The sequence below is a fragment of the Chanos chanos genome, chromosome 10 (genome assembly GCF_902362185.1).
Source record: "Chanos chanos chromosome 10, fChaCha1.1, whole genome shotgun sequence".
In the NCBI taxonomy this organism is placed as follows: Eukaryota; Metazoa; Chordata; class Actinopteri; order Gonorynchiformes; family Chanidae; genus Chanos; species Chanos chanos.
In genome coordinates this window covers 27,121,495-27,135,431 of record NC_044504.1, presented here as the reverse complement: position 1 = coordinate 27,135,431, position 13,937 = coordinate 27,121,495, and the positions used below count along the sequence as shown (strand labels likewise).

At 37.8% G+C, this 13,937-nt stretch overlaps 1 protein-coding gene across 1 annotated transcript in view; it reads right to left on the bottom strand.

The window, feature by feature from the left end:
- Nucleotides 1–333: 333 nt before the first annotated feature.
- cntnap5a (contactin associated protein family member 5a) overlaps nucleotides 334–13,937 on the bottom strand; it is a 45,522-nt gene continuing 31,918 nt past the window's right edge. The window contains exons 10-23 of the mRNA XM_030785721.1: nucleotides 12,964–13,070; nucleotides 12,384–12,503; nucleotides 11,795–11,995; nucleotides 8,655–8,811; nucleotides 7,859–7,986; nucleotides 7,384–7,554; nucleotides 6,561–6,779; nucleotides 5,856–6,095; nucleotides 3,833–4,057; nucleotides 2,319–2,452; nucleotides 1,928–2,012; nucleotides 1,282–1,485; nucleotides 932–1,012; nucleotides 334–530 (exon numbers count right to left, since the gene is read on the bottom strand). Coding sequence (XP_030641581.1) covers nucleotides 334–530; nucleotides 932–1,012; nucleotides 1,282–1,485; nucleotides 1,928–2,012; nucleotides 2,319–2,452; nucleotides 3,833–4,057; nucleotides 5,856–6,095; nucleotides 6,561–6,779; nucleotides 7,384–7,554; nucleotides 7,859–7,986; nucleotides 8,655–8,811; nucleotides 11,795–11,995; nucleotides 12,384–12,503; nucleotides 12,964–13,070 — 2,269 coding nt within the window. The remainder of the gene's footprint in view (nucleotides 531–931; nucleotides 1,013–1,281; nucleotides 1,486–1,927; nucleotides 2,013–2,318; nucleotides 2,453–3,832; nucleotides 4,058–5,855; nucleotides 6,096–6,560; nucleotides 6,780–7,383; nucleotides 7,555–7,858; nucleotides 7,987–8,654; nucleotides 8,812–11,794; nucleotides 11,996–12,383; nucleotides 12,504–12,963; nucleotides 13,071–13,937) is intronic.

Genomic DNA, 13,937 nt, shown 5'->3' with positions numbered 1-13,937 from the left:
ATACCATTATCTTCATAAACACTAACATCCTCCTCAGGAGAACTGTATAATCATGAAATGAACCTGCCACAAGACACAGTATCTACTTCAGCAATGCCTCACCCTGTTAACCTCACACTTCAGGGACATTTCTTTGCACAACTACTAGCTACTACTGTACCTATGCAGATCAGAAGAATTCTCTCATTACCCAAAACTCCTCTTGAAAGGGATCTCTTCCGAGCCCCCTCCAAAGAAGGAAAAAGGTTAAGGTTGTGCCACCAAGTCTAGCAGGGGGAATTAAACAGGATAAGGACTGTCATCAGCTACAAGACCAGGGGGTCATCCAGTCGGTCATATGTAATACTCCTTCATGCCATCCCGCATTGAGTTGTGCAGGTGAAGCTCAGCCCTGTATGCAGCTTCCAAATTGTGTCGATGCTCTTTCTCTTTGATACTGGCAGTTCTTCTGGCCCGCCGGTGTTGATAGAGGAAATGGATCATCACTGCCAATACACAGAGGATGATGAAGACCACAGCTGTGACAACACCTGAGGAAGAGGCAGGAGATTTCTTTAAGGGGATGTACAATGGCGATGTTCACAAAGTGAATATGTCATGTGCCAAATACTCAACCAAGGCCTAAAACTCTGGTTTAAAATATGTGGTAACTGGCGAAATAAAGTTTTTCACAGCCTGACTGAGACAAATGCCGACCCAACATACAGTCCTCTGCCCGGATAAAGAAATAATGCCTTTATGGGACATCTTAACTCCACGTGATTAAACAGATTTTGGGTAAGACTCTGTGTAAAGTACTTTATGAACAAAGAAAGAGAAACATAGGAAAGAATGACAGAGGGAGAGAATGAAAAAGAGCAGTGGGGGTTATTTCATACTTTGCAGACTCCCACAGTAAAACAATAAATCAGGTTTAGGCGACGAAACCGACCTCCAATTACTGCTGAATCACTTTGGGGATCATCATTATCGTTATGATTCGTGTGATCTTTGCCTGTCTCTTCTGCACGATCTACAAAAGATGGAGGTAAACATACAATAATAAAAAAAAAATAATGAAGTCATAAAAACACAGTTTCTGTCAGGCACAGCCAAATGGCAAATTAAATTAAATATAAAATAAAATAAAATTTTGCAATAAACTTTGAAATAGTAAGGTTGACCAGTGACATATAGTTTATATGTGACCCAACATTTCTTTCACATGGACACTGAAGACTCAACAAAAACTGAACCATTCAAGAATCCTCTGGATTCACGTTCTTCAATGAAGATGCTCACCTGTGTGAGAGTTTGAAGCTGTTAAATCTGCCAGAGCTCCACAGTTGGACTCCAGCAGGTGACCACGTATGCTCACCAATGAACTCCCCCGATTCAGTAATGCCACTTTTAGTGGAGCCACATGATTGTACTGAACAGATGAAAAACATCCAATAAAGCCTCTGGAACCAGCAAGGGCCACTTCTTCATCCAGTATATCTTTTCCTGTAAGAGAACGTTGAGGACAGGAAAAAAATAATAGCGTATAATGTTTGTATTTTTTTAAGGTTGTTGTTTCAGCATCACAAAACCTTTCATGTCAGACTAATCTTTACAACATATTAGCGTCTTCGTTATCAAACTTTTATGTCCTACATTAACCAAGCAAGATTCAAACACATTGAGCAACTTAATCAGAAATGAAGGTATCGCTGGCAAAGTTGCACACTTTCCCTAATGACAGTCAGGGTTGAGTTTCAAGACCATGGCTTTCTTTGTGCTACCTCATCAACATTACAAGAGATTTTAAATAAAGAGTTGGCATTACGGACATATAGAGAACAAAAGCCCAAAACTGTGTAGATTTCTAATGGATGATCTTCATCTGGTCTTTTTAAAATAAATATAAAAATAGCAAATATTTCATAAACAAGCTGCAACTGTTTACCTGTAAATTTGCCTAATGTCAAGGACCGTAATGAGTGAAGCTCTGTGTCATAGGAGAGGGCGTATTTTTGGTTTTCTTTGTCAACCTAACAAATAAAAAAGACAGCATTTTGAATGAAAATATGAGGAAGCCATAGCATGTCTTTTTAGAGATATAAACAGAAATACGGTATGATGTTTGACATCATATCGTATGTTGTATAACATCACTTTTTTTTTTAATCATTTGTTTTATCTTGTTTCCTGATACTAGAATGAACATCTGGACTAAAAAAAGTCAACTACATGTATTTGCTCCATTTTATGGTTGAAGCACCTGGGTATGTGGAATATCTGTTAACTGCTTTGATGGTGAGCTTGTATTTGGAGTCACCACAAAAAAAGAAACTGACCTGTACATACACGTCCTTCCCCTCCCTGTGAATACGGACACGATGCAGCTGCCCATCTGCCAGACTTTCCCGTCCTGGGCTGAACACATTAGGTGTCCTTTCTTTGTGAAAGCGATACCAAATCTGCAGACTTCCTGCAGATTTCAAATTGATGCAATGAAAAATGACATTCAGCGCACTGTTATAACACCTAAATGATGGAAACACAAACATATAACACTCATATCTCCTTTTATGACCAGATTTGGATTTATGCATACAATTTCAGGCATGACAGCTCATATCCACAAGGTCTCGCCAAGCAATCTAGGTCTCTTTATTTGAATATCACATCCTGAGGCACTCCAACAACTCAATTGCGTAAAAAAACCTTTATATTTCAGAAATTCAACATCTGACACAAGAGAGACAGGGTGCCAAAATCAGTTATATATAGACTGTTTGATCATGACCTCAGAGCTCACTTCAGAAGACATATAAATATTAATTTCATAGCAGCCTTGAGCTCTTTGTTCTGCATTGATTATGTCAATGCATTTAGTGTCCCTCCCACATACACACATTCACACTCGCTAGAGGGGGATCAGAGAGAAAAAGAGGGCTTCACATTATCAAGTGGAGCCCGGTTGACTGTAAAATGCCACCCCAAAGGTTTGGAAAAAAAAGAGTATTAAGTTGTGTTTGAGAGACCTCCTGACTTTTTCTGTGTACTGAGGATTACAAAGAATAATGCACGCCTGCCTGATCTTTCAATATTTACAGAAGCATGACTCATCCAAGAGAATGGATTTAGCACAAAAGAGCTTTGACACAGAGGAGCTAAAGGGTGTCACTCAACACTGCACGTGTGTCTTTTATATTCATACAGGGGGATTTCGTCGGCTCAGCGGGCTTGGAGGCAATAGGTTACCCATGGTAAGAGAGGCTATGACATGAAAAGGCAGTCTAGAGGAGTTACACCTCATAGCTTGATAATATTTTTAGCTCTACTTGACTTTGACCAGTAACCTGATTGTTTGCTCAACTTTTTAAAAGTGGTTCAATAGACATATGGTAGACTGCTCAGCAGTATATATATATATATATATTATATATATATATAATTATTATTATTATTATTATTATTATTGTTATTATTATTTAGTAATTAGTATGCTATACCAGACTAAGAATGATCTGATGTTTTCATTTATAGGAAACAGCTAAAGAATATGGTTGTTCAACAAAATCTTTGAGATTTAAAAACTTAGGGATGATTCATATTGAAAATGAGCAGAGGGTCAAGTTATAGTTGTGAATCAAGATAAATAAATTTTTGAATATTGTTTCAAATGAATTATATGAATTATAGTTAAGTTGGTCTATGCTGCTAAATGCATGGTCCAACTATAATTCCCTAAATAATTACAAATTTACAGACTATGATGACAAAGTGTCCTTGATTGAAAAACTACGCTTATTCCTTGATAACTAAACAAAATCTGTTTTAAGTAGCTTTTTACGAATATGCTTACCATTATGAGCCAAGATGACTGCCACATACTGCTGACTGAACGTGTTGACTGTAAGCAGCATGGCAGGGCTTTGAGTAGTGAGGAAACTGAAGGCCACATCTTCCCTTGATTTGCTATATTCAGAAGATACTGAAGAGTCCTGGGCAGACCTGTTCTGCACGACCGAAAAGGGCTCCTGGAAGATGTATGTAACTGAAGAGCCTCTCTCAAAGGACACAGACACCTCTAAAGAACAGAGAGAGATCACATTTGTTTACCATAAAAGAAGAAACTGAAAAAGTGTTGCTGCTGACCAAGTCATGGTAAATAAGGAGAGCATGAGGACAGTGACAAAGGATGCAAAAATGAATTGCAGATGAAGTGGTATATACGTCAGGTCTTCATTAGCTCTAGTGAATGCTCTTTTCAGCAAAGAGCATTTGTCAGTGGTATTAAGTTAAGGCAGGATGGATGAAAACACCAAGGCAAAAGGAAAATGAGAAAATCCGGGATCCTCTTAGACAGAATGACAGTCACCTTCCCAAGACATTGATGAAATGCATAAGAGGCTCACCCCAATGTCGAGCTCCTTAATGAAGCATCTGAACGCATCCATCAGTGTGGCTCAATGCAAATGCAGAACATGCACAAGACCAGAGAAGAGACTGTCTGTCTTGAATGTGACCCCCCTCCCATCCTTCCTCTATTATAGTATCAGTCTATGTCTGAGCACCATCATAATGGCTGTCCAGATTAGTGATAGAGTGTGAGACAGACCTGACAGAGAGAGAGAGACAGCTAAGCTTTCTCATCTCATCTCAACTCATCTTCTCTAGCTTTGATCATCTCTTCAAATGGAGCTCAATCTACTCTTTGAATGTCACAGATCTCAACACCTTCACACATAACCTTGTGGAATGCTGTTAGGTGAAGAATTCAGAGACAGTTTTTAACATCTTCATATATACATTTTTCTGCATTCTTTGTTTTTTTCTTCTTCTTTTTTCCCCCTCTTTTTTCTTTTTGTTTTTTTCTTTTTTCTTTTTGTTTTTGTTTTCTTCTTTTTTTCCCCTCTTTTTTCTTTTCTTTCTTTCTTTTTTTAAATTCCAAAGTCTGCTGTGGAAAATGCATTATAATTATTTTGATTTCACCTCACATTTGGCGGATTTTTCCGTTTTCACTGACAGGTTTTTAAATGAGTTTTCATAAGATGAAAAAATTACAGTGCAAAGATCTCACCACCCACACAAGCACAGGCAGGAAAAATGAAGCCTTTATCTGCACAGATGTAATCCAGATTACGATGTGTCAATATTGCTTTTTCAACTAGGCCGTAATGGAGGGGGAAACCTATTCTAACTTAAAAGATGCTCATAACAGAAGAAGCTTTGTTTAAAAAACGCGACATCAAAACATTCAGAAGTATCTCTCGATGTGCCTCCAACACTACCATGTCTTGCCATGTCTACAGGGCATGCTGGCAACATCAAAAGCTCAACATTGGAGCAGTTAAAAAAGCCTTTGAAACAGAAAAGTTGCTCAAAGAGCAGCACTGTTTACTCAGCACTGGGGTAATTCAGTCTTGCTAAAATACATTCTTTAAATATCAGTTTTCCCTCACAATTCATAATGATGAATCCTTGTTACATATCAATACTGTGCCAGATATTGCATTATGATTTCATCACATTTGTAGCAAAGCTGCTGACCAGGGGCAAGTCACCACTCTCTCGACAATAATCAGTATTCATTCAGAGCTTACATTTCTTAATTGCTCTATTGTAACCCTTACAGTCATGTGGTGATTAAAAGAGGAAATATATAAATATTTTATTAAGTTATTCTTCTGCGTTAATTAAAAGGCCACCAATGAGAACCTTAAGTCCTCTTGAAGAAAACACTTTAAATATTTCCTGCATTTCAGTTTTGCTCACGCAAAGCATGACTGTTCAGTACCTTTCAAAGTCATGTTCCAGATTTCAAATGTTTGAAAACCAGGCATTTCTGTTCAACCAAATATTCATGACTCAAACATGCCGCCTACCTTCCTTGCAGGATGGTCCTCCATAAGCCGAGTGAGTGCAGTCACATACGTAGCCACTGCTCTTCTCAATGCATTTCCCCCGGTTGTGGCAGAGACCAGCTGAATTGCTGCAGTGTCCTGGGCAGTCAGCGCTCACCCCAGGGGTCACTTTGGCTCGCTCCTCCAGGTCATAATTGACCCCATTCATGTTGAGAGCTCTAATGCAACCAAGAAAGCCCCTCTGTCTGGAGGCTGTTCCACCTTAGATGCAAACAAATTAGGACAGTTTTTACTGTGTCATTATTTCATCATTTGACATTTACAATTTTGTGCTAAGCTCGGAGATATATGTGGTTGAAATAAGATATACAAGAACACCAAGATGTTATTAAGCTCATGGCTTTAGGAAGCCAAGAGGTAGGTGCTACAACAGACATAACACGCTCCTTTTGTCATTTGGGGTTTTCTTTGGCCACATTGCCAAAATTAAACAACAATAACATCTGTATGCTTTCCCTAGACATGCCGCACATAAACAAAGGAGTAGCCAAGTAGCATCAGTATAGAGGAACTGAGAATAAAAACTGAGCATTTCTAAGAAATAAATGTATACAACCAAACAAACAAACAAACAAACAAAAAAACTATTACAATAACTACCTGAAAACAGAAAAAAAAAACAACAACTCCCTTCTGCCAAAGCCTTCCAGAAGTGGTCTGCCCTACCTATGAAAAGCTGGCTGTTGAGCTGGAGACGAAGGTGTCCATCCAGAGGTGTCTCCAAGAATCGCAAAGGCAACTGGTCCACCTGTAGCGAGGCCTCCTTCACATTGCGCTCAGCTCTGACCCAGTGCCATTGCCGATCATTAAGAGGAACTGGAGACTTCACGACCAGAGGCACCACACCATTACCAACATCAAACGAAAAGGTCACAGCCAATGGAGCTGAGGGTAAGAGTACGTAGGTATCAGCTATAGTGCAGTTATATGGCCACTTCTAATGAGATGTTTAGAATCGTTATATATGTATATATGAGAAGATCAGAATCTCTATCTCTACATAATTATAACAAGTGCTAGTGCAAAAGAATGTGTTTTCTCCAGCAGTAAATATGTTTACACCACACAGATATTAATATTCGCAAAAAAAAAAAAAAAAAAATGATACTAATTACATTCAAACCATAAACATGAATATGAACTCTTTTACAGTTGACTGTAAATAAGTATAGAATATACAAATAGCTATTATTTTAAATACTGTAAATAGGCGCAAATATGTAGTGAAGTAAATTCATCAATATTCATAAAGCAACACTTTCTATTCCTTTTGTCATTCTTTACTCAGCATTGATATCCATTTGTGCACACTCTCTGCCGATCCCTGACTGCACTGGCAGGCTGATAATGCGGCTGTCCCAGTGAGGGAACAAGTGACGTGCAGGATTTAGAATTCAGAGATACTGTAACTCTCCCACTGTTCTGGATCTCTATTTTCTATCCAACTACCCTTACTTCAGAGACAAAACAAAAACAAGTAGAAACTTACAACTGAGCTCCACTCGGATGAAATCTTGGGCACCCAGGTTCTCCAAGAAGACTCCAGTTGGGGAGCTAGTCTTGAAGTAGAAGGATATGTCAAAAGAAAACTGAGCTTGAAAAGTTGGGAAATGCAGGTATGAAGATTCTTCATAGAAGGATGCAGCATTCCAGAGAGATGCTGGGAAAAAAGAAAAGAAAAAAGGCATGCGTACTGTCAAGTGATATCAAGTAATTAGAGTGTAAAATGTTTTCTATTCAAAATCAGTTCATGCAGGCAGAGATTGCTACCTCATTATGTTTTTGTCCAGTAGGATCTACATGGAATATAAGGAAGAAATTCTACAAGAGTGTCTTGGGCATTGTATAATTCTACTCTGTAATTTGATATCTTGCTCACTTTAGAAAGCAAAGAATAGGATTTATGTTTTAGGGTAGTGTAAATAATAGTCCATAGCAAACGAAAAAGAGAACAGTTCACCTACTGTCACCATAACAACGCAGTGGTCCAACATTGTAGACTGCCTTTGAGCCCGGCCTGTAAGTGTCTCCTATTATTATGTCACTCACTGGCAAGTGGTCTTTATAAGAGAGCAGCCCAGTATCATTCACCCTGTAACCAACACGCACGCACACACACACGTACACATACACATGCACACATACACACGCACACATCCAAAAGTTTGCAAAACATGGTTAATATAGTCCAGAGCAGCGATCCAAGTGTCCAATTACAGTAGTTTTCATTTTTCATCTTGTCTCTAATCAGGTGTGTGCTTATTTCTGATAACTTAATAACTTAATAACATAAACATATTACATGTTACAATATTATATCTGGTGTTATATATTTTGATACAGAATAAAGTGCAATAATATATTTTTATAAATATATTATGCATAATTTGTATATAATAGACTGTATGCAATATCAGAATGAACATAAGGTTGAAATACACATACAAGTAAATATTTTCGGTTAACTTTAGATCATCTGATGTAAACAGGAAAAGAGAAGTATAGCAGCATTAATATCAGGCTAGAAAAAGAGACAGGCACTGACTTTTCCAAAAAGTACTGATCTGCAACAAACCTTGACGTTGCATCACTATACTCTCCAGAATAATCGAATCAAAAACCTACTGCTGTGTCATGATACATTCAACATTTAAGACAGTCAATGCTAAACGCAAGTCATTCATCTTCTGCGACACTAGCCAGTGAGTGAATGGTATTTTGTGGTCTAGCAGACATCGTGGGACATGTTTGCCAGGTTACCATTGGTCTCTGTCAGCGTCACAGTTGCAGAAGAAGTTCATGTCTATGCAGTTTTCCTCTAAGCTGCAGGAGCACTGCTGCACTCCAGGCAGGAAGCCTCCCCAGTAGGTACGTCTCTCTCCACTACGGTCCACCCACCAAGACAGTGGTATGCCGTCTGTAACAAAGAATGGAAAGCTGCTAAGACAAACTAACAGCAGTGTATCTTAAACTCAGAACATTGAGGATGAAGTATTTTTCTCAAACAGATATTTTATAATCATATTAAATTCACTTGTGAGGTGTTTAAAATAATTTGGTTTCCTTCAAATCTGGTAGTTTGAATCAATGCATCATTCACTTTAGGAGCAAGCAGGAAGACAGGCGTTAGGGAGAAACTGTGTAATGTGAGCCTTCAGCTTCACGGTGCTAAAATAAAGACTTAAACAAGCACAGTGGTATTTTATCTGGTGTTTATGAAGTTTATCCTGATAACACAGAGTACACACAAACAAATTTCTATAAAATACAGACATCTGAACCTACTCTAGAGCAATACATTTCTGATTTGAGTGATTTTATCCTTGTTGTGTACGTTAACATAGTATGATGGCCAAAGAGATTTAGCTGACTAGATTCATTTTAAACATGCAACGACACAAGATGCCAAAAAATGTCAGCAATTAAAAATTAACCAACGTCTAATGATAAATGCTGACTGGCCCGCTGGTGAAGGCTAGATTCAGTTTTAAAATAATGACACTTGGGCATTTATTCAGATTAATTATTCAGGTACATTTACATAGGGAAGCTCTGTCCCAATAATTAGACACAAATTAACATTCCACCAAGATTCTGATAGGTCTGGTGAGGACATACAATATTTTTCCAAGCATAATTCACAAACTGCTACTCCCACAAAACAACATCACTTCTACTTCAGTATGTTTTCCTCCTCCACCACTGTAGCAGTCACAAAATCATTTCATTAAACAACATCATGTCAACAGGAAACAGATTTATTCAGCGTTAATGGTCTCTGCCCACCATGACTGTAACTGCTGGATAATAAATTATGGAGAAATCCAATACATATTCATTTTATGAGTGAGGGCAAGGTTCCAGTTTTCCAAGAGGTAACGACCTGCAAATGCTGATTGATACCTAAATGCCTGGCACTGTTTAGAGCTTTAAATCTAAATGTTTACTAGAGATTGCAGCGATCAGGATCCAGATTAATCCACCTTGTTTTTGATTCATGTCGAGAGGTACCCAGTCCAAACAGTATTTATTATCTTGAGTGTCTGAGTCTGAGGCTATCACAAAAAATCCAGGGATTATGTAGGATTTTCCTTGGTCAGCACCCAAACACACAAGGTTTGAGTTTTTTTTTTTTTCCCTCACACTGTTTCCAACTAAAACTGGACTAATTAATGAACTTAAGGTAAAGTGGATTAAGTGTTTCTTAATTAAACATTTGTGCATTAGGTGTTGATTGTTTTGGTGTACCTTATCACTAATTTTCTGATTCTAGTTAATGTATTGCCAGTTTTAATTGTTCTAAAATGATCTGAGTGTTTTTTTATCTATCCCAACACTTCATGTGATCAAAAAAAAAAAAAAGTCATCATTTTTAAAAGCTTGTTTGACAAACCCTTGAAAGCTAGTGTTGCTGAACTGCTGTAGAGTGAGGAATTCACAGTCTTTTATCATCCTGTGGTTTGTATTAAAATACCAGCTATAAGAGCATCTAACCATTTGATTTTAATTAATTTCAGACTAAAACACTATTCAAAATTATATCTGTTTGATGACCAAATATGATATGACCTTCTGTTCATTCTCAATATGAATTGTCCCTCAGTTTTTAATTCTCAAAGATGTCATTTTGTTGGACAATCATGTTCTTTAGCTGGTTCCCATAAATGAAAACATCAAATTATTCTTTGTCTGGTTTCATTATATTAAGTCAAAATTGGACATATCTTTGAGTAAAATTGTTTTTAAATTAAGAAGAGGACTACAAAAGAATAAAGATCATTTTACTGTAAAGAACATTGTTACATTGTCACAACTAACAGATTTTTTTTTTTCAATCTTTAAAAAAGAGACACATGCTTTATGTCTTCGGTAAGCAGAAGAAAAAGAAAAACAATCTTGTGATGAAAGATCCAAGAGTTTCGAAATAATATTCCTGTTTATTGTCCACAGAGACATGATGCCTGCCTCAGGAGGATTCAGTCACATCATTTTTCCAATAAACTTGGAACGTATAATTTACTCCACACTCATTTACAACCTCCACTGGCACAGAAATGTTGTTTAAATGTCCAGGTGGAAATCCAAGTTAGAAAGTACTATATTTAGAGTATCAGTTGTTATAAATTGCTTCTTCGGGCTTTTGGAGTCATTGGGTGAAGCAGAGTAGAGTGAAATTTATGCTGGCAGTAATAACAAGAAGACTAGCAAATGATACTGATAATTTATGTTTTTATAGGTACTGAATCTGAGTGCCTAGCTCTGAAAATATAGTAAGGTTTTAAAGTCAACCAACTCTTACTATTAAAGTAGAAAAGAAAAAAAGTTAAAAAAACAACAAAAACAGTTTGGAAACATGCTATATTGTCACAGGACATGTTGAGTTAAGTGAAGTTCTTTATTGGTCACACAAACACTAGGAACAGTGAGCAGTGAAGTTAAACCTCTGCATTTAACCCATCCTATACACACACTAGGAGCAGTGAGCACACACACACACACACACACACACACACACACTAGGACCAGGAGCAGTGGGCAGACGCAGTGCCGCACTCTGGGAGCAGTTGGGGGTTAAGTGCCTTGCTTAAGGCTGTGGGTGTTGAGGGAGTATTGAGGGAGAGTTTTTCCTGCTGGTGCAGGGGACTGAACCAATGACCTTTCGGTCACAAGCCTGCTTCTTGATCCTTTAGGCCACAGCTACCCCCAAAAGAAAAGCTTACAGCACTTGGTATTCCCAGGCAGTCTCCCATCTAAGTACTAACCAAGCCCAACTCTGCTTAGCTTCCAGGATCAGGCGTGCTGAGGGTGGTATGGTTATCTTTCTGAACATGCAGAGGAACTGGACAAAAGACTGGACAAAAGAAACAGTGCAGACCTGGTGAAAGTTTGTCAGAACTCACCCCATGTGTTGAAAAGACGGGATTTCCTGCACTGATATGTGACCTCTTGTTCACAGTGTTCTGAATCAGATAGAAGAGTGTGCAGTTGTTCAGGAGAGGCACTGTAGTTGAAATGCATGATGTAGGGTTTCTCTAATGTGGATCCCTGGACCCGAACTGGATTTGTGTTGTTATGGGAGATGACTGTCCATACTTTTTGCTCTGTGAAAGATAAAACGTGTTACTGTTGTGAAATCTCTTAATTGCCACAAATACATTTTAATTCATGTCTGCCCCATACAATGACACATTGTATGGAAGTAGAATATTTAGAAATTTAAAAAAAAAAAAAAGAAAATAGGACATCATTCATCAAAGGGAACATGTGGATAGTTTTCTTAAAACCAAAGATAAAGCAACATAAATGATGTTTCAGGACAGAAGCCCACCAGAATTTATAGATTAAGATGAGACTGGATTACAATATTTGAACAAGAACAGGTATAATTCGATGCAACGGCATACTTGAACTGATAATCTGAGATTGCACTGATATATGTTTGTTTTTTTGTTGTTGTTTTTTTGACACACACTTTAAAGCCCAGCTCACCTGTCATATTACAGTAGACTTGGACTGGACCCAGAGGACCACTCCCATCTGGATCAATGGAGTAGAATCCTGAGGAACTACCCAACAGCCTATGTGCCTCACAGGATGTCTCAAAGACAGCTATGGTTGTGTGGATTGGGAGGGAGCAAAAAAACACTTATAAAATACACACAGGCTGAGATGTTTCACATCATAGGGGAAGTCAATATAAGAATAAGAAACAGTGTGTATGTGTGTGTGTGTGTGTGTGTGTGTATAAAGTTACACACACACACACAAATATATATATATATATATATATATATATATATATTTTTTTTTTTTTTTTTCCTCGCTCTATATTATATTCTGTGAAAGACACAACTCTAATACCACTCTGCACTTATATTTTCAAATCAAAGATATTTATGTTTTGCCATATCCACACATTTTGTAATACGTCATAGGCTGCAGAGTGGGTTGTTTACCGAATGATACTGCTTACACACCAAAATCAGCATATTTGGGAATTATTTATTAAGGCTTCCAGAAAATGTAGGTCCATATGTCATGTGGATACATTTAGCAAAGTCAGACTTACAGTTATGACAGGTGGCCCCACTGTATCCTGTTCCAGAACAATCACAGTAGAAAGAGTTCCACGTCTGGGAACACCTGCCGCCATGTTCGCAGAATTTAGGAAGACAGCTGGAGTGCAGTTACAGAGAAACAGAGTGTTTCAGAGAGGGAGGGAAAGGAAGAGGGAGACACGAATGCGGTGTATGTAGCTGCATGTGTGTGCATGTCTGTGAGTGACAGTGAATCTTTGGCAGTTACATCAAATCTCTAAAGATGTAGGCCGACTGACTAAATTGGACCTAAAAATGAATTAGTGAAAATACAACCATGACGATTTTCAACTGACAGGGAAAGCGTCTTATGAAGTCATGCATGCACAAAAGTGTTTGCATTGCAATTGTCCTTAATGCAGTGTGTCAACCAGTCTATTAAATCAAATGAAGAAGAGGAAGAGGTTTCTTCAACTTGCTGACATTGTGAATATTGAATGAAGATTCGGGGAAATTTGCATGTAAAGAGGTGAAAATAGCTTTCAAGTTGCGTCAAAAGGGAATCAAAATGCCATTTCAACACTACTCAATCCCAGGCACAGATCATTTTGTTGAGAAAATGTTCATTCTGTGTTTTTCGATGAGTAACACCACATAATCTTTGCAGAAACACTCTAATTAAATGGAAATAACATAAATATTAAAAAGTTAAATATTACCGTGAATGTGACACATGTGTACGTGCATGCACACGCACACACACACACACACACACACAGACATGCATGCACACACACACACACACACACACACACTTTTGGAAATGATTTTTTGATGGTAACTGAGATGAATAAAAAGCTGACATTTTCAGAGGCAACATCTTGACTACTTTTTCATAAATGGAAAAAAAAAAAGTGATTTAAGTTTCAACCCACTGAATATTGTAAACAAAGGATCATGGTACACATGATCTCTTTGTTTCCCCACCAAATGTTTGAGTGTAACT